Source organism: Pseudophryne corroboree, chromosome 9 (genome assembly GCF_028390025.1).
Source record: "Pseudophryne corroboree isolate aPseCor3 chromosome 9, aPseCor3.hap2, whole genome shotgun sequence".
In the NCBI taxonomy this organism is placed as follows: Eukaryota; Metazoa; Chordata; class Amphibia; order Anura; family Myobatrachidae; genus Pseudophryne; species Pseudophryne corroboree.
This window is the reverse complement of record NC_086452.1, coordinates 413,192,742-413,217,775: the sequence shown is the minus strand read 5'-3', so window position 1 is coordinate 413,217,775 and position 25,034 is coordinate 413,192,742. Positions and strand designations below refer to the sequence as shown.

Genomic DNA, 25,034 nt, shown 5'->3' with positions numbered 1-25,034 from the left:
CCAATTGGACTTCTCTAACTTGCAGAGAACAGCAGATGTGTCAAACAAGCACACTCATTTGACTCAGGCCATCGATCTCTAAAATTGAAGACTACCAAACCTAGATAATTCTATGAACCTTACACCAAGGTCCCTTTTTCTAGTATGGACAGCAGGGCCATGTGTTTATCAAGAGAAGAAATCCCTTATTAGTGTAAATCTTGTTTTGGTGAGAGGAGCATAAACCAGCATGTGATTCCACACAGTGATCTGATGGTTTTAATTGGAGCCCTGCAGAGTAACCTATTTCAAGGACCCTTTAACTGCTGTAAAGTTCTGCTAGCACGTGTTCTCCATCTATACACCGCACTTCCCCTGTTAGGATGTGCGTATGGCTTTCTGGTTTTATACACGTGGTGACGCCAGATGGCACAAATATAACAATAGAACATATCCTATTAATATAGTGCTGAAAACCAGGCCTGGACAAGTTCCCGGAGCCTCCTAGTGACAGCTTTAGAAATGTTACATTTACCACGTTTTATATTCCCATTATGCACTGACATATTTGGAATCTAAAGTTTTGTCATAATAAATTGCTTTTGGCGCGATTAGGATTTAGAATACCAAGTTACTGTAAGGCTCTTTTGGCCGCAGATCTGGTTCATACTGAATGGCCAGACAGGGCTGTTCCTGACCACTTTCCCTCTTGGAGTTGTGCCACATTACTCAGTGCTGACATTCACCTCATTTAAAAATCCATTTTGCAGTTACTTAATTATGACTCTCCGTAAGTTCTTCACTCAAGGGGGTTTCTCCATTATCTTCCCAAATGGGACGTAACTCAAGAAAACCTGTTGGATAAATAAAGCAACTAAAGAAATTCTGTGGCCTCCTCGTAAAGTGCTGCCTAAACTGGCCACAATACAGCCATTACATATGCTGCTTGCAGGAGACTGCAGTAAGTGACTGCAAACAGCGTGAGTAGCAGAGGTAGAATGACAAGCACTCCTCCATATAGTTTTTGCTGTCCCAAGTTGCACTCCGTTTGCAGTATACTGTATTACAAGAAAATACTTGCATGCACTTAAGTGTCTCTCTTTTGTGGATTTTTTAAAAGCTCAAGTCAGCTGCCTCATATGACTAGCTTCCAAAGACTACATTATTTTGTCCACCTGTAGCTCAGACAACCATTATTATCCGCAACAGGTGTACTGCAATAGAATAGTTATATAATGGTCTCACGGTCATGTCATGTTGGGGCTGTACTGTTTCAAGTTACACAATTCCTTGGGGAATGTTATTGAAATGCTATGGAACAGTAAAACTGGCAGCAAGTTTTATTGATTGGCAAACTATTGTATTAAATATTTGAATTTTAAGGCTCGCGCTTTTTCGAATGACAAAACTCCTTTCTGGAATATTTAATACTATAAAAGAAAAAAAGACCTAAGCTGAACAATTCCCTTTTCACTTAATATTATATAAAATTTAATTGCTAAGTAACCTAGTTAAACGTATACTAAATAACTAATGGAACATAGGATGATTTTTTTTATTTTTTTTTACATGTTTTGAATAAAATGTAATTTTAAGTGAAAGTTTTCAAACGTGAGGTGCATTACCTTCTAACTATCTGTAGGTGGTGCTGTTTCTTTTCTTGTCAGTTGAATGTGTTGGTCGCTGTCTAAAAAGTCAGAACGTCAGCAACCACGCACCGATATATGTGACAATACTAAATCAAGTATATAATAAAAAAATATATAATCTAATTAGGGAAACCACATTTTCCCCATGTTCTCCCCATATAGTTTGCATGTTATAAAATAACTTTCAGTTTCTGTGATAGGCAAATTGTGTTACACCGCTTAACTCACAGCCCATGTGTAATTTTGTCACTTTTGTTTATGCACTTCATTGTGTTTCACATACAATATTGACATATGCAAACAAAAGATCCGCCTTTGCATTGGGCCATAGGCATTTTGCCAGGGAATGTGTTTATACTTTGGTATCTTAGTTTCAATGAATAGCTGGAAAGTGGCACACTTACAGAGGAATTTGTTTTCTGCAGGAAGATCTGTCTGCATTGTAAGTGCTCTCGGGAGGAGCACAGTGCCACCGCGATGCCTCTAGAGATGGAGAAAACTATGAACAAGTTGATGTTTGACTTTCAGAGGAACTCGACGTCTGACGACGATTCTGGCTGTGCTCTTGAAGAATACGCCTGGATTCCTCCTGGGCTTAAACCAGAACAGGTACGTTGGGTTCTCTTCTAAAACGTCATTGTATCCATGCATAGAAAACAAAGCCACCCGTCTGGAGGTGTTAATTATTTGCACTAAAGTGAACTTGTCAGTAACCAAGTGTATTAATGTTCTCCATTTCTCCTTGGAGAATTCTATAAACATTGTGTTCCTAATGGTTGTAATGTATTCCTGATCGGCTGGAGTAATAGAGTCTTGAATGATTTGGAAAGTGAGAAATGCTTTGACATTTTAATTATATATATATATATATATGTGAGTGCACGTGACCGCTCTCACATGGCATTTCAAAACCTCAACCACAAAACCTATGCTCGTTTTGATTTTGGAGTCACACCAGAGAACCCTTATCATGGGAGATTACATAGAGATAAAGATAGCCCAGGAGATCAGAAGGAAGTCCAGGACTATGTCAAATCACAAACACAAGGCAGCAAGACTTGAGTTTCCACATAAGTCACACATTTCCAAGGTGACTTCTAATATCTCAAATCATTTATTGTAGGGGCAGTTTTCCTTGTAAAACATGTATCTCTACAGATCACTAATACCCCTTTTCCACTAGAGTAGCACGGGTCGCAGCCGTGTCGCCTGACACGGCTGCGACCCGTGCTACAGCCCCCTGCAGACAGCGCTCACCAACCCGGCAATTGCCGGGTTGGTGACGCGCTAGTGACGCGGCAGGGGCGGTGCTGGGAGATCACATGATCTCCCAGCGCCGCCCTCCCTATGCACTGTGAATGGGAGCCGTGTCGCCTCGACACGGCTCCCGTTCACACTAGACAACGTGTTCAACCCGGCTAGCTACCAGGGTAGGATTCCCGGATCACTTTAACCGGGAATTTGCCGGGGGACCCGTTTCCACTAGGGAAAAACACGGGTAAATGCGCTCCCCCGCGCATTTACCCGTGTTTTAAGGAGCTAGTGGAAAAGGGGTATAATAGTAATGCTATCAAGGGACAGATTTTGAGGTAGGAGTAAATACTGGCTGCTTTTGCATACAGACCAAATAGTGGGCAGCTGCATACCCTCCAACTGTACCTTTTTGGCCTGTACAGTACCGTTTTTTATTATGGTGTGTACCGGCCAGAAGGGTCCTTGTACCGGTTTTCAGCATCTCCCATTCCTATTGAAGCCTATGGGAGAGACACTTGGCCACGCTCCTTTACCCATGGCCACGCCCCTTTCAATATTTTTACATTTTTCCCCTCCTACCGTTTTTCAGTTAGCCAGTGTTGGAGGGAGTGCAGCTTTGTTTACACAGCTTGATTTATTTATTTATTTATTGCAGCTTTATCTATTATACAGTCTTATTTATTTTTTCCTACAGTTTTATTTATTGATTACCCAGCTTTATTTATTTACTTGTTACACAGCTTTATTTACATAGCAATTTAAATTTCAGCTTGGACACGCCCCTCCCAAATCAAAATCTCTCTGCATAGTACAGTGCATAGACCCAATAGTGAATTTAAGACAGCGGAATGCAAATATGTTTCTTCCGCTTTGTCCCCTCTTATGAAATGACTGAGATGGAGTAATTACAGAGAAGAGCAGGGACTCTCCTCCATATACAGTAAGACCAAACAACCTTAGCATTCTATATGGTTTACAGTCGTTAGGTCGTCACAACTTAGGTCGACACTCATTTGGTCGAACACTGAAGGTCGACATGAACGTTAGGTCGACATGTACTAGGTCGACAGGTCAAAAGGGACCTTGCTGCCGCTGTCTAGATCCTAACAGCCGCCATCCCATCAGCCAGCATATCATACACTGAACCCCTTTACCTTTGTGAGTTTATGTACCATTGCTACAGCATGTTTCATGTGTTCTCTTATTAAACCCGGTATGAAGTATGAGTTATGTAACACTTCTCAGCCCAACCTGATTTTGTTCCCTCTGTTCCCCTTTTATAACTTGTATGTGAAATTTTCAATAAAAAAACTAATGTTAAAAAAAAAAAGCGTGGAAAGAGATAAGGTACCAACCAATCAGCTTCTAATTGTCATTTCCCAAACACAGCCTGTAAAATAATAGAAGCTCATTGGTTGGTACTTCACTTTATCTCCCCCTAAGTCCTGGTTAGTTAAAAAAATTGCCAGGTCGGTATGCCAGGAGAAAGCATCTGCCAAGGATCACTGGAGTTTTAGACCGTTGGCCGGCAGATCCTACTTTAAGACATGTGAGAGCAAAATTTATTCTTTAGGTGTCACTATCCAAGACCTTGCTTATGTCATCTGTGTCCAAATGGATGATGTTACCAATAAAACTAAAGCAACGTCCGAACTGGGAATGATGTCAGTGTATGGCTTTGGAAAAAAACATTCATCTGAGCACTTGCAGATGTGTCTGTAATGTGGGTTGGGTAGTCTCTTCTGTTGTGCCGACGCTAATATACAGGCTGTTCATAGACGCTCTGGTTTCTAGTTGACATGGCAACACATTTATTAGGAACTAAACTGGTTAATGTTAACTGCTTTATTTGAAAAAAGTGAAAATCATTTGTCATTTATTTCAGTTAGATAATATATTTCAAATTGTGAAACCATTTTAAATGTTTTAATATGGAAGATAGATGTTACTTGGGAATATGTTATATTGATTAGTTTATGTGATCTGGGTTATGGCTGGAGATGCGGAATATATTGGCTGCAGGATGAAAGATAATGGAGAGTTGACCTTGTCGGTTTTGCGGATGTATCTAACATGTTCATTCTCAACCACTGCTTTGGTGCCGGGTTTATGGAAGTTATGCAACGCCGAGTAGTACCCAGCTCTGCTCTATTGATGCTGATAGGGATTAACTCGTATTAATGAGGTGTTTGCATGTATGCTTCTTAGAGGCCAAGTTAACGGATTTGTGGGCTGTGCAGAGTTGTGCATACATGTAATTGCATCTATTTATGACATATCTTTTGCACCAAATATTAAGGCTGGTCAGGGGTGAGCTAGGCTTTATGTCACCCAGGGAGATAGTAGTCCCCTTTTGGCCTTCTTCAATACAGCCACCAACACTGTAAAGATCCCATATAATACAGAGAGTAGTTGTAACTACCATATATATGAAGAGATAATCAGTTACTGCTATATAATACAGAGAACATCACAGTGACCACCATATAATACAGAGAGCATCAGTAACTGTCATATAATGCAGCGAGTAATTGTGACCACCATGTATTAAATAGATCATCAGTGACTGCCATATAATACAGCAAGTAGTTGTGACCACCATATATTACATAGATCATCAGTAACTGCCATAAAATAAGTAAAACGTTAAATAATAAAAGTAATAATAATAAAAGTAGCTGTGATAACTATATAATAAAGAGAGTACTTGTGGCAGCCATACAAAGAGACCAATAGTGACTTCCATATAATAAAGAGGCCACCAGTGACCACCATATAATAAATAGGCCATTAGTGACCACCATATAACACACTACCCCCATCCACAGACAAAATGCACATGCCATCACCCACCCCCCCAGTTAAAAACAAATACAGGCCTCCCCATTACATTACTACTCAACCCCCCTATTACATTGAAACATCCTTGCACCTTCACTGAAACTTATTTGGAAGGAGGATCTCTCTGATCTGGAGTTTAGGAGGGAGTACAGGAATACAGATACAGACTATGGTAGGGGCAGGGACTCGGTGTGAGGGGGCGGGGTCTCAGTCAGGTATGGAAGGGAATAGAGGAATAGACAGATAGGCTAGACAAGAGGAGGGGACTCTGGGTGTGGGGGCGTGGTCTTGGGCAGGGATGGGAGGGATTAGAGGAATAGACAGACAAGAGGAGGGGAGAGGACTCAGGTGAGTGTTCTCAGACAGGGACAAGAGGGAGTACTTTGGCCATTCTCTCAACATCAGGGCAGTCACTGGCAGCTGGTTCTGGAGTAGGAACCAGTCAGCACTAATCAAATCAGTAGCGGGGCCAGCTTCCTACTGGCGCCCTCATCCTCCTTCACCTGGGGCACGTTCCGTCTGTCCTCCACCCCCACTCCACTATCTGCATTGCTGGTGCTGGTTCAGATGTACAATGATAATGATGATGGCAATGGGGTATATTCAATTGATGTCGGATCCTTTCTGATGGAAATTATCCAACATCTGAGTATTCAACATTCCCGACAATGCCAATCCAATTTTTATTAAAATCTTTCGGATTTGGCCGCCGCGTCCGACAAAACACGTGGATCCGCGGCTATTCCGCCGATCTACGTGTTTTCCGACAAACTTGTCGGAAAATTTGAGGGGGCATTGAATAGATTGGAACCCCTTCCGACCTAAAAAAGTCGGAAACTGACGTCTTTCCGACAAGAATTGAATACACCCCTATGAAACCAAGCATATTAATAGGGTCTTTCCAGCCACAAAGTTACATACGACTCTGCATATACACGGATTATGGGGCTGATGTATCAAGCAGTGAAAAGTGTGGACACGGGATAAGTGCAGCAATGGTGAAGTTGCCCATAGCATCCAATCAGCTTCCAGATGGCGTTTATCAAGTGTACATTCTATACAAATCTGATTGGCTGCTATGGGCAACTTCTTCACTGCCACATCGCCACTGTGCTCTGCTTGATACATCTATAGTTCTGTGAATGCAATAGAAGAGCAATTACAGCCAATTTCCTTTCAGCTCGGCATTGGCTTTAATTAGTTTATTATAAGTACGATCAGAGTCACCTTTTTCTTTTGCACATTTTTCTAGGAGAAATGTTTTTCAGGTCATTAAATCCCAATAGATTGTTCTAACACTCTCTCCTCAGTGTGCTGTCGCTGTGTGTGAAAACCGGAGAAATTTTTTTTTTCCTTTGCAACAATAGTGCAGTAAATAAAATTCTCATAGAAGACCCGGCGTGTGTTCTGTGGTATAGCAATAGGCAACAAAGTCATCATTTTGAGTCCGAGTGGTTCTGGAAATGTCTAATACTTATGTCAAATCTTCTTAGAATAGTGATTTTACTTATTGAAATGAATTGCTTCGTTCTGTAGATTGTATTGTAAGTGGTTTACAAACCGTGACAGGCAGAAAATAAAATTTTTACATTATGTGTAATAGAATGTTATTCAAATCTCTGACCCTTCAGTCAAGAAGAACAAATTCCTGTCAGTCATACTATATCCAGTCCACAGTTTAAAATACATTATGGATATTCAAATTTAGCGCTAGACCTCTTATTGTATTGGTCGGCATAGATCACAGATGTAATATTCCTGGCAAAAACACTAATTGATAAAAGATCATTTTAGTAGTAAGTAAGTATTGGGCCTACGATGAGGCCAAGATCCCTCCACCCTTTCAAGTGTTAGGGGGGGAACAAATGCCTATTAATAACTTTAATAGTAGTATTTGACTAATGCTGGGAGAAAGAAAGTATGGGATGCCGTAAGCAAGACAGATGTGAATATGGGGGGTCATTCCGAGTTGTTCGCTCGGTAAAAATCTTCGCATCGCAGCGATTTTCCGCTTAATGCGCATGCGCAATGTCCGCACTGCGACTGCGTCAAGTAAATTTGCTATGCAGTTAGGAATTTTACTCACGGCATTTTCATCGTTCTGGCGATCGTAATGTGATTGACAGGAAATGGGTGTTACTGGGCGGAAACAGGCCGTTTTAAGGGCGTGGAGTGTCTGGGCGAACGCTGGGTGTGTTTGTGACGTCAAACCAGGAACGACAAGCACTGAACTGATCGTAGATGCCGAGTAAGTCTGGAGCTACTCAGAAACTGCTACGAGGTGTGTAATCGCAATATTGCGAATACATCGTTCGCAATTTTAAGATGCTAAGATTCACTCCCAGTAGGCGGCGGCTTAGCATGAGCAAATCTGCTAAAATCCGCTTGCGAGCGAACAACTCGGAATGACCCCCATGGTACATATCGTGACACCGAAGTTTCCCAATTTAATGGCCTCCTGGCATTTCACCCTTTTCTTTCGTCACCCGCAGCCATACCCCTTTTTCCTCATTCAGTCTCAGCCATCTCCCTTTTCCTCTTTCAGTCTTTGCCATCCCTCTTCTCCTTTTTCTTCTCAGTCACTTCTTTCTTCTCTTTTATCACCTCTTTTACTCTCAGCGACCCCTATTCCCAACATTCACTCTGTTACCCACCCATCATCTCTTTCAGTTTAAGCCACTTACATCCACCTTCTCATTTTCACTCTCAGCCATCCCCCTTTCTCTTCTTTCACCTCCTTCTCTTTCACTGTCAGCCAACCCCCCTCTTATCCTGTTTTACTCTCACCTACCAATCTCTTTTTTTATGCTTATCACTCCCCTTCACTTCTTTCACTCTCATCAACACTCGTCTCCAGTTTCACTCTCAGTAAACCCTACTCCTCCTCATCCGCCTTATTTGCCTCTGTTACTCTCAGCCCCTTTCTCCTCCTCATTCACTCTCAGCTACATTATCCCTTGTCTTTTTTTTCGTCTCAGGCACTGCCTCTTCCTGTTTCGCCCAAGAAACTCACTTTCCTAATCTTTTACTCTAGATCACCCCTCGATTCCCTCTGCCTCTTTTCTCTCACCAACTTCCTCTTCACCTCTTTCATCTCCTTTTCTTCTCTCACGAACACCACCATGTCCTTTTACTTTTAGCCACCCGCTTCTTCTCTCTCATTTTCAGTCACTCCCCTGGCTCCTCATTCACATTCTCATTTTTCACGCTTCCTCTTTCTCATTCACTCTCAGATATCACCCTTCGCTTCTCAGCCACCCCTTTCTCATTTTTTACACTGGATCAATCCCTTCCCTAATTTTTTACTTTCGCTCCCCCTCCTCTTTTACTCAAAATAACTCCATCTTCGCCTCTTTCTCTCTTAGCCACCCCTCTTCTCCCCTTTTTTCTTACTTCCTAGAGGATGCTGGGGACTCCGTAAGGACCATGGTGATAGACGGCTCTGCAGGAGACATGGGCACTTTAAGAAAGACTTTAGGTATTGGTGTGCACTGGCTCCTCCCTCTATGCCCCTCCCCCAGACCTCAGTTTATTACTGTGCCCAGAGGAGACTGGGTGCATTACAGGGAGCTCTCCTGAGTTTCCTGAAAGAAAGTATTTTGTTAGGTTTTTTATTTTCCGGGAGCCTGCTGGCAACAAACTCCCTGCATCGTGGGACTGAGGAGAGAGAAGCAGACCTACTTCTGTGAGTTTCAAGGCTCTGCTTCTTAGGCTACTGGACACCATTAACTCCAGAGGGATCGGTAGGCAGGTCTCACCCTCGCCGTCCGTCCGTCCCAGAGCCGCGCCGCCGTCCTCCTCACAGAGCCGGAAGGTAGAAGCCGGGTGAGTATGAGAAGAAAAAAAGACTTCAGAGGCGGCAGAAGACTTCATGATCTTCACTGAGGTAACGCACAGCGGTGAAGCTGTGCGCCATTGCTCCCATACACCTCACACACGGCAGTCACTGTAAGGGTGCAGGGCGCAGGGGGGGGCGCCCTGGGCAGAATATAAACCTCTCTTTGGCAAAAAATATATATATATACACAGCTGGGCACTGTATATATAAAGAGCCCCCTCCAGTTTTTAGTATATTTGAGCGGGACAGAAGCCCGCCGCCGAGGGGGCGGGGCTTCTCCCTCAGCACTCACCAGCGCCATTTTCTCCACAGCACAGCGATGAGAGGAAGCTCCCCGGACTCTCCCCTGCTTATTCCACGGTGAAAGAGGGTTTTGAAGAAGGAGGGGGGCACATAATTTGGCGCATATATATATGTACAAACAGCGCTACTGGGTAAACATATATTTATATAGTGTTTTTTCCTGGGTCATATAGCGCTGGGTGTGTGCTGGCATACTCTCTCTCTGTCTCTCCAAAGGGCCTTGTGGGGGAACTGTCTTCAGATAAGAGGATTCCCTTAGTGTGTGGTGTGTCGGTACGCGTGTGTCGACATGTCTGAGGTAGAATGCTTTCCGGGGGAGGAGGAGGAGGAGAAAATGAATGTGGTGTCTCTGTCGACAACGCCGACACCTGACTTGATGGATATGTGGAATGTTTTAAGTGCTAATGTAAATTTATTGCACAAAAGATTAGACAAAGCTGAAGCTAGGGAACAGCCAGGGAATCAACCCATGTCTGTCCCTATGTCACAGGGACCTTCGGGTTCTCAAAAGCGCCCACTATCCCAAATAGTAGACACAGATACCGACACGGATTCTGACTCCAGTGTCGACTATGATGATGCAAAGTTACAGCCAAAATTGGCTAAATGTATTCGATATATGATTATTGCAATAAAAGATGTTTTGCATATCACAGAGGAACCCCCTGTCCCTGACACGAGGGTACACATGTATAAGGAAAAGAAACCTGAGGTAACTTTTCCTCCCTCACATGAGCTGAACGAGTTATGTGAAAAAGCTTGGGAATCTCCAGACAAAAAACTGCAGATTCCCAAAAGGATTCTTATGGCGTATCCTTTCCCGCCAACGGACAGGATACGGTGGGAATCCTCCCCTAGGGTGGACAAAGCGTTGACACGCTTATCCAAGAAGATAGCGCTGCCATCCCAAGATACGGCTACCCTCAGGGATCCTGCTGATCGCAAGCAGGAGGTTACCTTGAAGTCCATTTATACGCATTCGGGTACTTTACTCAGACCGGCTATTGCGTCGGCCTGGGTGTGTAGCGCTGTAGCGGCATGGACGGATACCTTATCAGCAGAAATTGAAACCCTAGATAAGGATACCATCTTATTGACCCTAGGACATATAAAGGATGCTGTCTTATATATGAGAGATGCTCAAAGAGACATTGGTCTATTGGGTTTTAGAATCAGCGCTATGTCGATTTCTGCTAGACGAGTCCTATTGACCCGGCAACGGACAGGTGATGCCGACTCAAAAAGGCATATGGAGGTTTTACCTTACAAGAGTGAGGAATTGTTTGGAGAAGGTCTCTCGGACCTGGTCTCCACAGCTACAGCTGGTAATTCCAATTTTTTGCCTTATATTCCCTCACAGCCTAAGAAAGCGCCACATTATCAGGTGCAGTCCTTTCGGTCACAGAAAAACAAGAAAGTACGAGGTGCGTCCTTTCTTGCCAGAGGTAAGGGAAGAGCTAGTTCTCAGGTACAGAAGTCCTCCCCGGCCTCTACAAAATCCACCGCATGACGCTGGGGCTCCGCTAAGGGAGTCCGCCCCAGTGGGGGCACGTCTTCGGGTTTACAGCCACATCTGGGTTCACTCACAGGTGGATCCCTGGGCAATAGAAATTGTTTCTCAGGGTTACAAGCTGGAATTCGAAGAGGTGCCTCCGCGACGGTTTTTCAAATCGGCCCTGCCGACTTCTCCCCCAGAAAGGGAGGTAATGTTAAATGCAATTCACAAACTGTATCTTCAACAGGTGGTGGTCAAGGTTCCCCTACTTTAACAAGTGAGGGGATATTATTTAACCCTGTTTGTAGTCCCGAAACCGGACGGTTCGGTCAGACCCATTTTAAATTTAAAATCCCTGAACCTATACTTGAAAAAGTTCAAGTTCAAGATGGAATCGCTCAGGGCGGTCATCGCCAGCCTGGAAGGGGGGGATTTTATGGTATCTCTGGACATAAAGGATGCGTACCTTCATGTTCCCATATATCCACCTCATCAGGCATACCTGAGATTTGCGGTACAGGATTGTCATTACCAATTTCAGACGTTGCCGTTTGGGCTTTCCACGGCCCCGAGGATTTTCACCAAGGTAATGGCGGAAATGATGGTGCTCCTGCGTAAGCAGGGTGTCACAATTATCCCGTACTTGGACAATCTCCTCATAAAAGCGAGATCACGAGAGCAGTTTCTGAACAGCGTGTCACTTTCACTGAAGGTGTTACAGCAACACGGCTAGATTCTCAATATCCCGAAGTCGCTACTGGTTCCTACGACTCGTCTTACCTTCTTGGGCATGATTCTGGATACGGACCAGAAAAAGGTTTTTCTTCCGACGGAAAAGGCTCAGGAACTCATGACTCTGGTCAGGAACCTATTAAAACCAAAACAGGTGTCAGTGCATCACTGCACTCGAGTCCTGGGAAAGATGGTGGCATCTTACGAGGCCATTCCGTTCGGCAGGTTCCATACGAGGACCTTCCAATGGGACCTATTGGACAAGTGGTCCGGGTCACATCTACAGATTCATCAGTTGATCACACTGTCCCCCAGGGCCAGGGTATCTCTCCTGTGGTGGCTGCAGAGTGCTCACCTTCTAGAGGGCCGCAGGTTCGGCATTCAGGACTGGGTTCTGGTGACCACGGACGCGAGCCTCCGAGGTTGGGGAGCAGTCACACGAGGAAGAAACTTCCAGGGTGTTTGGTCAAGTCAAGAGACTTGTCTTCACAGCAACGTCCTGGAGCTGAGGGCCATATACAACGCCCTTCGTCAAGCGGAGACCTTGGTTCGCGACTTACCAGTTCTGATCCAGTCAGACAACATCACCGCAGTGGCTCATGTAAACCGCCAGGGCGGCACAAGGAGCAGAGTGGCAATGGCGGAAGCCACCAGGATTCTTCGCTGGGCGGAAAATCATGTAAGCGCACTGTCAGCAGTGTTCATTCCGGGAGTGGACAACTGGGAAGCAGACTTCCTCAGCAGACACGACCTGCATCCAGGAGAGTGGGGACTTCATTAGGAAGTCTTCGCACAGATTGCAAGTCAGTGGGGACTGCCCCAGATAGACATGATGGCGTCCCGCCTCAACAAAAAGCTGCAGAGGTATTGCGCCAGGTCAAGAGACCCTCAGGCGGTAGCTGTGGACGCCCTAGTGACACCATGGGTGTTCCAGTCGGTCTATGTATTTCCTCCTCTTCCTCTCATCCCAAAGGTGTTGAGAATAATAAGAAAAAGAGGAATACGGACAATTCTAATTGTTCCAGATTGGCCACGAAGGGCCTGGTATCCGGATCTGCAGGAGATGCTCACAGAAGATCCGTGGCCTCTTCCTCTAAGACGGGACCTGTTGCAACAGGGGCCCTGTCTGTTCTAAGACTTACCGCGACTGCGTTTGACGGCATGGCGGTTGAACGCCGGATCCTAGCGGAAAAGGGCATTCCGGATGAGGTCATTCCTACTCTGAAAAAGGCTAGGAAGGACGTGACAGCTAAACATTATCACCGTATACGGCGAAAATATGTTTCTTGCTGTGAGGCCAGGAATGCTCCTACGGAAGAATTCCATCTGGGCCGTTTCCTTCACTTCTTACAAACCGGAGTGAATTTGGGCCTAAAATTAGGCTCCATTAAGGTTCAGATTTCGGCCTTATCCATTTTCTTTCAAAAGGAATTGGCTTCTCTCCCAGAAGTACAGACTTTTGTGAAAGGAGTGCTGCATATTCAGCCTCCTTCTATACCCCCGGTGGCGCCTTGAGATCTTAACGTGGTGTTGAGTTTCCTTAAGTCACACTTGTTTGAACCACTTAAAACGGTGGAGTTAAAATATCTCACTTGGAAAGTGGTCATGTTGTTAGCCTTGGCTTCGGCTAGGCGAGTGTCGGAATTGGCGGCTTTGTCTCATAAAAGCCCCTATTTAGTTTTCCATATGGATAGAGCGGAAATTGCGGACCCATCCGCAATTTTTGCCTAAGGTGGTGTCGTCTTTTCATATGAACCAACCTATTGTGGTGCCGGTGGCTACGCGAGACTTGGAGGATTCCGAGTCCCTTGATGTGGTCAGGGCTTTGAAAATTTACGTGGCCAGAACGGGTAGAGTCAGAAAAACAGAAGCACTGTTTGTCCTGTATGCAGCCAACAAGGTTGGCGCTCCTGCTTCAAAGCAGACTATTGCTCGCTGGATCTGTAACACGATTCAGCAGGCACATGCGACGGCTAAATTGCCGTTACCAAAATCGGTCAAGGCCCATTTCACCAGGAAGGTGGGCTCGTCTTGGGCGGCTGCCCGAGGGGTCTCGGCACTACAGCTGTGCCTAGCTGCTACTTGGTCGGGTTCTAACACCTTTGCAAAGTTCTATAAGTTTGATACCCTGGCTGAGGAGGACCTCCTGTTTGCTCAATCGGTGCTGCAGAGTCATCCGCACTCTCCCGCCCGTTTGGGAGCTTTGGTATATTCCTTACGGTCCTTACGGAGTCCCCAGCATCCTCTAAGACGTAAGAGTAAATAAGATTTTAAAACTACCGGTAAATCTTTTTCTCGTAGTCCGTAGAGGATGCTGGGTGCCCGTCCCAAATGCGGACTACTTCTGCAAGACTTGTATATAGTTTTGCTTACATAAGGGTTATGTTATAGTTTTCATCGGTCTCCGACTGATGCTATGTTGGTTTTCATACTGTTAACTGGTTAGTTTATCACAAGATATACGGTTGAATGGTGTGGGCTGGTATGAATCTTGCCCTTGGTTTAACAAAAATCCTTTCCTCGTACTGTCCGTCTCCTCTGGGCACAGTTTCTTTAACTGAGGTCTGATGGAGGGGCATAGAGGGAGGAGCCAGTGCACACCCATACCTAAAGTCTTTTTTAAAGTGCCCATGTCTCCTGCGGAGCCCGTCTATCCCCATGGTCCTTACGGAGTCCCCAGCATCCTCTACGGACTACGAGAAAAAGATTTACCGGTAGGTTTAAAATCTTATTTTATGCTCAATTACCCTTCACCTCTTTTAATTTCAACCAGGGTTGGACAGGTACCACAATGTGCACTTGAATTATACATATGTTACCTTATACTGCACAGGACTATGGTGTATTCTCTACAGTGCATTGCTGTAATTAATCTGGTACATTATCATGCATGCAATAGTAGTATCTACTACAGTATATATATATTGATCAAGGGGCCCAGACCATGCACTCGCTAATTGTTAGCCAAATCGCTAAGCATGGATCCCTACTACTGCATTCCCCTGGTGGGCCTTTCATTCCCCAGTCTGACATTGCTTTCCACCACCCCCACATTCACTATAATCAACCTACTCTTTACATCTTTCACTTTAAGCCACTCAGCTTCCCCCTTTCACTCTCAGCCTTACCTCCTCTTTTACTCTCAGGTACTTTTTTCATTAATAGTATGTTCATCATTTGTTTTTACACTAGGTTTTTGTTAAATGTATTATTTCAATTGTAAAACATTTCCAATGTATTTCATGATAGTGTGGCCATGTTAGGCTGGGGCAAACTATCTAGTGCTAGACTTGGCATCAAGTCTCTGCCCAGGGCGAGCAGAGACTTATACCACTTTCATACCAAAAACTGCGGGACTTACCCGGGAGTACGGTCCCGGGATCATGCAGGGACATTCCCGGGTTAGGCGCCTTTCATACCGCAGTCAGCAGCCCGGCATATTGCCGGGTTGCTGACGTCAGCGGTGACTCGGCGGGGGTGGCGCTAGAGATCACATAATCTCCAAACGACGCCCGTACATAGAGAGTGAACGGGAGCCGGGTCGCATCGACCCGGCTCCCGTTCACACCGCACAGTGGGGCAGATGTATTAACCTGGAGACGGAATAAGGAAGTGATAAACCAGTGATAAGTGCAAGGTGATAGACGCACCAGCCAAACAGCTCCAATATGTAAATTAACAGGAGCTGATTGGCTGGTGGGTTTATCACCTTGCACTTATCACTGGTTTATCACTTCCTTATGCCGTCTCCAGGCTTAATACATCTGCTCCAGTGAGCCGAGTTGAACACGGGTTCGAGCAGGGTTGAAATACCGGGTCACTGGACCCAGAATTTCAACCCTCGCACCCTTTCATACCGCACATGAACACGGGTTATGTGCGTTCATGTGCCGAAAACCCGCGTTCAGAGGTGCTGGTGTGAAAGTGGATTTAGAGACAGTTCATTACTTCTGTTCCCCTCTATTTGCCTTTATCAGCTAAGAAAAATGCCCTGAGAGGATGAGAAATGTCACACAGAGGTGGGGCGTGTTTGGGGTGGACACAAGGTGTGTGATTAATGTGAGGTGGGCAATGATTCATAATAGGGCAATGCCACTATAAGCTCCTCTGTGGAATGTTTGAAGTAGGGGTAGATAAAGCAAGACATTTTGTGTGCATATGGGCTGTAATGTGTCATGAATGTCTTCTCTCAAGGACATTTTCATTACTTAATAACAGAGTGACCCCTAATCATGTTAGTAGGGCATCCTTTTCACTTTTCAAAGGAAATTTGACTTCATAGTGTAGCTTTACTAAACGTGTTTTGATTTCCAAATTTGCAAGCTAATTACTAAGCTGTACATCATTTATGTCAGAAGCAAATCATTCCTCTCCATTTTAGGCAGGGACAGCTGGTGTGCAAACTGTTCATTTTCCATTTTGGTAGATGTGAGATTTCTATGTTAATATCTTTAGATGTGCTGTACATTATATAAAATGCTGAAAAACTGCTGCGTGGAATATGTTACTTTCCACTGCAGCTCTGTTTAAAAGTCTTTCCTTCTTTCTTTATCATGCCTCCCAGCTAGCCTGACTTTGGCAGGGCAATCTTGAGTATGGGACCTCAAAAGGGGCGAGGATTATGTGGAAGTGGGTGGAGTTTCAGCTACAGTGGGCAGATCTGGGAGAATGCGGCTTATTTTTTCCTTATTTCACATGTCTACAATGGTTTGCAAAGTAATTAGGTAAAAGGACATTTTTTGTAGAGGTTAGGTGGAAAGCACATTTAAATGACAGTGATATTGAGGCCCTGTTGGAGTGAGTAAATGTAGTGTTTCAAGGCTGCTTAAAACTCACTGCAAAGCCAGATCTGTTGTCACTGAGGCGGAAGGCAAACTGCAGACGATAACGTCAAACACCACCCTGAACTACAAAACTATTGATTAGGGAGAACATTTATTTTTTATCCAGACCAAACAAACAAGGGGGGTTATTCCGAGTTGATCGCAGCAGGAATGTTGTTAGCAGTTGGGCAAAAACATGTGCACTGCAGGGGAGGCAGATTTAACATGTGCAGAGAGAGTTAGATTTGGGTGTGGTGTGTTCAATCTGCAATCTAATTTGCAGAATAAAAATATAGCAGCCAGTGTTTACTCTGCACAGAAATAAAATAACCCACCCAAATCTCTATCTGCCCCCCATGCAGTGCACATGGTTTTGCCCAACTGCTAACAAAATTACTGCTGCGATCAACTTGGAATTACCCCCCATGTGCACTGCAGGGGAGGCAAATTTAACATGTGCAGAGAGAGTTAGATTTGGGTGTGGTGTATTCAATCTGCAATGTAAATTGCAGTGTAAAAATAAAGCAGCCAGTATTTACCCTGCACAGAAACAAAATAACCCACCCAAATCTAACTCTCTCTGCACATGTTATATCTGCCCCCCCTGCAGTGCACATGGTCTTGCCAAACTGCTAAAAATATTCCTGCTGCGATCAACTCAGAATTACCCCCAAGGACTTAAGGGCCCCATATACTAGAACGATATGTCTGAGGCTGAAGTCGGGGACGATTTCTCTTGAACGCTCCCGGGAGCTTCTCAGTAGTGGATCCATACGATTCCATACGATTTGTTACATTTTGCATGCGATATATCATATGTGATCCCAGCCATGCCTGCGGGAACCGACATATCACGAGTGCAGCACTAACGATCTAGGGGAGCCTATCCGACCCTCACGGGGCATCGGATCGGATACACAGCCAAAATGCCCGATTTCACCCAATATATCAGCCCGAATGCCCGAATTGGGCTGAAATCGGGCATAATCACTTTAGTGTATGGGGCCCTTTACAAAGAGACTTGGCAGCTCACGGCAAACTGATTCTTCAGCAGTATTGTGTATACTTCAAGTAGGGATAATTGCTAGAAGACTGATAAAATAAAAATAGCAACTCCTTATAACTAAAGTGAAGAAAACATAAAACTTAAGTTATTGCACCTGAGGTTGGTCATATTCATTATTATAAATTTGTTCCTTTATTTTTTTTTTTTTTTTTTATCTCTTATTGGTTATCTGGCTGCACATGTTTTGGGTAGCCAATAAGACAGATCCAAAGCGATAATTTGGTGAAAAGAGGATAAATTAATTCTGTCATCTCTGTTAAAAATATGTAATTAGTTATATCGGGGGTTCCCAAACTCTGTTCTCAAGGCACCCTAAAGGGGGGTACTCACAGAGAGATCCATGCTTAAAATCTAAGCAATCTGACTAGATTGCTTAGATTTCAAGCACAGATCACTCGTGTGTAACCCCCTCAGTGAAGTGCTGCGCGGCCCCGCACATCGCTATCGCCGGTGCTAGATTGGCCTGCATGCAGGCTCAATCTAGCATGTCGCTCATTTCACCCGCTGGGTGAAATGAGCGGCCCCCCGTCCTCCCCCGCATCGCTCAGCACACATGTCTTCCGTGTATTTGGGCCTTAACCGTCAAGGTTTTAAGCATTCCCATGTTTGTGCACAAATGTTATAATTGATTGAAGTACTAATTAAGTCACCTGTGCTTAAGCATGGACCTGTGCTTAAAATCTGGTGTGTTAGGGTGCCCTGAGACTGCGTTTGGGAACCATTGAGTTATATGTATTTTTTATTTTATTTAATAATCAAAACAATCACTGTTGTGAGGAATGCTTTATAACAGACAGCTGATGCTCCTCCCCGATATTTTGGGTCATGTCCGGGTAGGATCTAATACAGGGGATACAGCTGAGAATAGAATGCTTTCAGTTGCTGTGACATCACTGGTGCCGCCAAGCAATTTAACGCATTTCCGCGGAGCAAGTCCTCAAACCCATCTCTCAAACACTGTCTACTCAAGTAGAGCAGCATCTCCTTCCTAACGAGTCGACCTGCCATTGGGGATGTAGTCAAAAGGACACAATAACAATGCTGAAATTCTTAATGCCGACACCACAGTGTCCACCGTTATGACATCAACACTGTTAAAATGGTGGCTAATTTGGACCAGATGGGAACAGTCCGCGATCAGATGTCTGATTTGCTTTTCTAGCTAGCAGCCCTTATAGTGGATCAGGCTGCGTGTTCATGGACTGAATTTTAGTGACAAAAATTCTCAAAGTGAAATAAAGTGATCATTGCACAGTAAATACCAGCACGGTAGAACGGGAGCATAAGGGCTGTAACACACACTCCGGTTTTTCCCGGATGGCAAAAAGCTGGACAAACTTTGTCCGGCTTTTTGCCATCCGGGAGAAACCGGCAGAGTCTGTCACACAGGACGGCTTTGAGCCGTGTGTGATGCTGTGCGCATGCGCAGCATCAGACACGGCTTCAGAAAAAAACGTTGTGTGTGAAAGCTCCCCTTCACACACACGGTTCACTGGCTCCAAAGACGGACCTTCCAGTGGTGAGACCCGGCAGCCGGGCCGGGGCCGTGCAGTGTGAAGGGCAGTGACGTGCGGTGGGGTGAGGCAGAGCCTTTCCTGTCATACTAACGTTTGTGCCAGAGGTTTAACTGTATAAAGTATATGAAAAAAAGAATATGTGGTGCTAGCCAGTGCCTCCTGAGCTATTTAGCTCACCGCACGTCCCTGGTGAAGGGACCCTACCCCTCACACTGTTAACTACAATGCCGGCACGGGAAAAAGCCGTCTGGCTTTTTCCCGGCCGGCAAAAGCCGGGTAGTGTGTTTTAGCCCAAAGAGTGAAGGGGAAAAAAAATCCATTTTACATTCATAACTGCATTTTCAACCTATGTTTAAGGATACGTTGCTGTGCATCAATGATTCATTTGCCTGCTATTGCCTATTATGGAAATAGACCATGCGCCAGTGTCATGTTTGCCTTTAGAATCATTGGGCGGCCTCCTGGGATATGTCCCGCTCTGCAGCACTTCGACAAGCTGCTGCTACAAATCCGTTCTTCCTATTTGCATTCAAAATAGGAATAAAGAAAGCATAATAACCTCAAGCATAAACAAAGCACTCAGAGTATGTAAGCACATCTATATGTTTTATAGATGGAGCAGTTAAGTCCCGGTTTCCGCAGATCTTTATCTTTTAATTCTGCCAGGGACGGTTTTCAGTGGCTACAGAAAAAGGAAAGATCTCCTAAGGAAAAGAGTTGAATGGCTTATAAATAACAAACCAATTACAGCCCCTAAGGCATTAATATATGAGTTTGTCTGGTAGGCTGTGTATAAGGAAGAGTTCTGCTTTTTGCATCTTTTCTGCGCATCATAGTGAAAGTGGTGGTGCCCATCTCCTCAATGTGGCATGACCTCGCCAACAGGGGCATGCACTCATCTCTTTAGAAGTGCAAGACAACCTCCCCACCTACAAGACCACTGTTTTATTGTCACGACAACTATAACACCAGTCTTCATTGTGTGTGACAGTGGAATACTTCCTGTCTGCCCGCAATCGGGACAGTTGAGAGGTATGAATACCCTTCTACACAGCAGTCTAAAGGCCCATATAGACGGGCCGATGCAGGAGAGATGTGTGCTGAGCGAACCACTCAACACACATCTCTCTCCCCTGCTCAGCACAGCGCAATGTGTGCTGAGCGTGCGGGGGGAGACGGGGGAACCGCTCACTTCACCCAGCGGGTGAAGTAAGCGACCCGCTAGATTGGCCTGCATGCAGGCCAATCTAGCAGCAGCGATATCGATGCGTGGGGCTGCGCATCGCTATCGCTGTAGGGGCTACACACGGAGCGATAATGCTGAAATTCTAAGCAATCTAGTCAGATTGCTTAGAATATCGCTCCGTGAGTACACCCCTTTATAAAGATCCCTCTCCTTGTGGATCTTCACTGATACATTAAATGAGTCTTGTGGTTCTTACCTAGGAGTTCCATTAGGCCAGGAACGACTAATTCTCAAATTTAGTCAGCCTTCCGTCCAAGGAACGTGGCTGTAATATGCTGGCTCTAGGCGCAGCTTATTGAAATTGAGCCGTCCTTTGACAAGTGGCTTATTACTTCCACATTCCGCTAAGTTTACCTATCAAGTATAAAACGTTCTCCTGATCCAAAGACATTTCCGGTCCCAGTGGGATATCTCCGTTTTCTGCTGCATGAAGGTTCACTAATTGGGATCTAGGGTTACATGAACATGGAAAGCTGTGATCAAGGTTATTTTCTTCTGGATGTTGTATTCGGTTACATTTTCTTTAACACACAAATGTATTTAATTAGAGTAATGTATATTGTTTCTTTACATCTTTGGCGCTAATGTTCGCCCTAGAAATTGAGAGCTGGCTCTGACATAATTAGGGCTTCCAAGGCACATATGCGGTTTCCCCTAGGTTTTAGGCACATCTAAAATAAAAACTGTAAGTCTCATCGGTGGTCTTCCAGTGTTTTACATACCTGTACGTGTGTGGTACAGCTTGCTCATATCTGTCTCCTATGCCTGCAGCAAAATACATGACTCAGATTGCAGTGAATCATTGAGCTGGAGCTTGCAGTGCACCTAGTCAGTGGTGAGGCAATATAACACTACAGTAGACACAGGGCTGGCACTAGGTGTATCTTCCTATTGGCCAGGATGGCTCTTGCCAGGGGCGCCGGCCTGCAGGGAGGGTGGTGGGGGGGGTTGCCACATGTGCCAGGGGGTAGAATGACATAGTAGTTCTCACTGAATACATCCCTTAGCAGTGCTCATCCACTGCCGGACTCTCAGAAGCATATTGCACTCTGACACTCTCTGTGACTACAGTCACAATGATAATGAATATAGCCAGGGAGCGGGGCACTTCCAGGTATGGGGAGGGGCGAGGCACCTCTTCTTCCTCATCCACTCCCCTTCTCATTGGTCCCACGCGGTCTGTCACCAAACACCAGCAACTACAATCAGTATGGAGAGGTATCTAGACCAGTGACTGCCTGTCCAGCTGTGTTGAGACTACAAGTCCCAGCACACCTTGTCAACTGGATTTGCTGGGACATGTAGTGCCATCACACCTAGAGAGGGGTTTTTAACTGTATGTATGTGTGCATATATCCCCTCGGTGTCCCTGCCTGCACCCTCCTTGTAATTACCCCTCAGTGTCCCTGCCCGCACCATCCCTGTAACTGCCCCCTCAGTGACCCTGCCCATACACTCCTGTAATTCCCTCTTACTATCCCTGCCCGCACCCTCCCCGTAATTCCCTCTCACTATCCCTGCCCGCACCCTCCCCGTAATTCCCTCTCAATGTCCCTACCCGCTCCCTAACCGTAATTCCCCCTCAGTGTCCCTGCCTGCACCCTCCTCGTAATTCCTCCTCAGTCTCCCTGCCTGCACCCTCACCGTAATTCCATCTCAGTGTCCCTGCCCGCACCCTCCTCGGAATTCCTCCTCAGTCTCCCTGCCTGCACGCTCACCGTTATTCCATCTCAGTGTCCCTGCCCGCACCCTCCTCGGAATTCCTCCTCAGTGTCCCTGCCTGCACCCTCCCTGTAATTCTCCCTCAGTGTTCCTGACCTCAGCCTCCCTGTGACTCCCCCCTCAGTGTCCCTGCACGCACACTCCTGTAATTCCCTCTCAGTGTCCCTTCCCGCACCCTCCCTGTAATTGCCCCTCAGTGTCCTTGACCTCAGCCTCCCTGTAGCCCGTCCCTCTCATTTTCCCTACCCGAACCCTCCCTGTAGTTCCCCCTTATTGTCCCTGACCTCAGCCTCCCTGTGACTTCCCCCTCAGTGTCCCTGCCCTCACCCTCCTGTAATTCCCCCTCAGTGTCCCTGCTCGCACACTCCTGTAATTCCCCCTGAGTTTCCCTGCCCACACCCTCCCTGTAACTGCCCCTCAATGTCCCTGACCTCAGCCTCCCTGTAAGCCCTCCACCTCATTGTCCCTACCCGCACTCTCCCTGTAATTCTCCCTCAGTGTCCCTGACCTCAGCCTATCTGTAACTCCCCCCTCTGTGTCCGTGGGTGGGTGGGGGGCGCCAGTTCCTTACTTTGCCAGGGGCGCTCAGACCCCTAGATACACCCCTGCGTGCCACCTGCCCCCCCGACAGGTAGAACAGGGTTAGTGCACAGCGAAGGGTGTGGCTTCATAGGGGAGGGGCATGGCCACAGTTATACCCCTCTGTAGTTGTGCCCCCTGTAGATGTGCCCCCAGCAGTTGTGTCCCTGTAGTTATGCCCCCTAGTAGCGCCACTTACAGTCAGATGAAAAAAAAAAAAACAATGCTCACCAGCCCTGCTCCTGCTTCCCGACCACTGCTGCTCCGTCTCTGGCCGCCCGCTCCTCTCTATGGGAGAGACGTACAGACACTAGAGGTCCATTATGACCTCTAGTGTCTGACAGTGGTGTCGGCTGCAGCCGGAGTGAGGGATGCGGGTGGGTGACGGGCGCCTGCAGGGTGACTGCGCCCTGCTTGCCCTTGTCTTGATCCGCTCCCGAGTAGACAGTAGCTTACTGTACCATGAGTATTTAAAGAGTCATGAGGGGAGATGTTCTAATTCCTGGAGAGTGATAAAGTGAAGTACCAGCCAGTCAGCTCCTAACTGCCATGTTAATGGCTGGATTTAAAATATGACAGTTAGGAGCTGATTGCTTGGTAGTTTATCTCTCTCCACTTTATCATTGTCCAAGGCACAGTACATCTGCCCCATAAACCTTATTTATTTTTAGATAGCGCACAAATATTACGCAGACTATTTAGTCATTCACATCTGTTCCTGCCCCTGTGGAGCTTGCAATACATATTCCCTACCAGATACACACATATATACTAGGATACATTTTTGTTAGTTGGATGGTGGTAGTTAATGGAGTAACCAAATGAAACCCACACAAGTACTGGGGTGTAGTATGATATCCCGGTGTTCAGGATGCCGGCAGGCACATGACCGACATTGGCATACCAAAACCGAGAATCCCGACACGATTGGGGGTAAGTGCACTTACTCTCCCCCTACCTTAACCCTCCTCTGGTGGGTTAGGGTACGTTTGGGGGTAAGTGCATAATGTATATACATTAGAGGAATAAAAAAGGAAGTAAAGATAAAAGATTAGAGCAATCACCTAGCACCGCATGCAACTATATGTAACTATATGAAACAAGTCTCAAGCTTGCAACCTGTCCATTCAGTAGGAACTAATGATATCGCGAGGGCATGATGCACACCTCTTAAGCTTCAGCATTGTTAAACTCGGTACACACTGGGCTGATCAGCCTGATAATTGGATAGTGTTTATGCCGGAGCATTAGCTAATAAACAGCTTCAATCGCTCCTGCACTGGACAGATTGGGAGGATGATATAGCATGTGCCCTGTGCGCTCTCTCGATCCTGAACCCGTTGAAGAGATCAAAAGATAACACTGAGCAAGAAATTGTTTGGTGTGAACACTGATCCTGAGATCGTTCTATCTGATCAGATCGATTATCGGATCAGCAGCATTTATTGGGCAGTGTGTACTCGGCTTGATAACTGTTGGTTAAGCTCAGCAAATGTCTGCCTCCGATGTGTGCAGGTGACGGGTACACTTAAACAGCATTATTGCCTAATAGGAAAACAAGCCTTTGAACAGATTTCATGTGCTAATCAATTTAGCAAATTGCTACAGAGAGCTCTCCGAGTTTTCAGTGTGGGTAGAGGCACAGACAACAAATTTATTGCCAAGACGAAGCACTAACAGCTGTTGCAAGGGCAGGTGCTGACATATTCTTTTAAATTGAAACAATTAAAATTCAGCTATGACTGTTAATTTGTGCGTTCCTGGAACATTTAAAAGACTATTTAATAACTTGGTGATAATTTTGCTGTAACTCGTAGCAACCCAATATAACGTTTGTTTTCATAAGACTTAACCGTCACTAAACTAATCAAAGCTAATAAAACATTTTTTTTTTTATGAAGACTGCACAAAGGATTAGATCGTATTTGTGAAACAAAGGTTTGGAGGAATCCTTGGCGCAAATGGTGGAATACAAATGCTATAGCTGCTC

The 25,034-nt window shown here is 45.6% G+C and overlaps 1 protein-coding gene across 4 annotated transcripts in view; it reads left to right on the top strand.

The window, feature by feature from the left end:
* PRICKLE2 (prickle planar cell polarity protein 2) overlaps positions 1-25,034 on the top strand; it is a 514,558-nt gene that overhangs the window by 408,365 nt on the left and 81,159 nt on the right. For all 4 annotated transcript variants that reach the window (XM_063940917.1, XM_063940918.1, XM_063940919.1 and 1 more), the window contains one exon: positions 2,054-2,237. In XM_063940917.1, coding sequence (XP_063796987.1) covers positions 2,106-2,237 — 132 coding nt within the window. In that variant the 5' untranslated portion in view covers positions 2,054-2,105. The remainder of the gene's footprint in view (positions 1-2,053; positions 2,238-25,034) is intronic.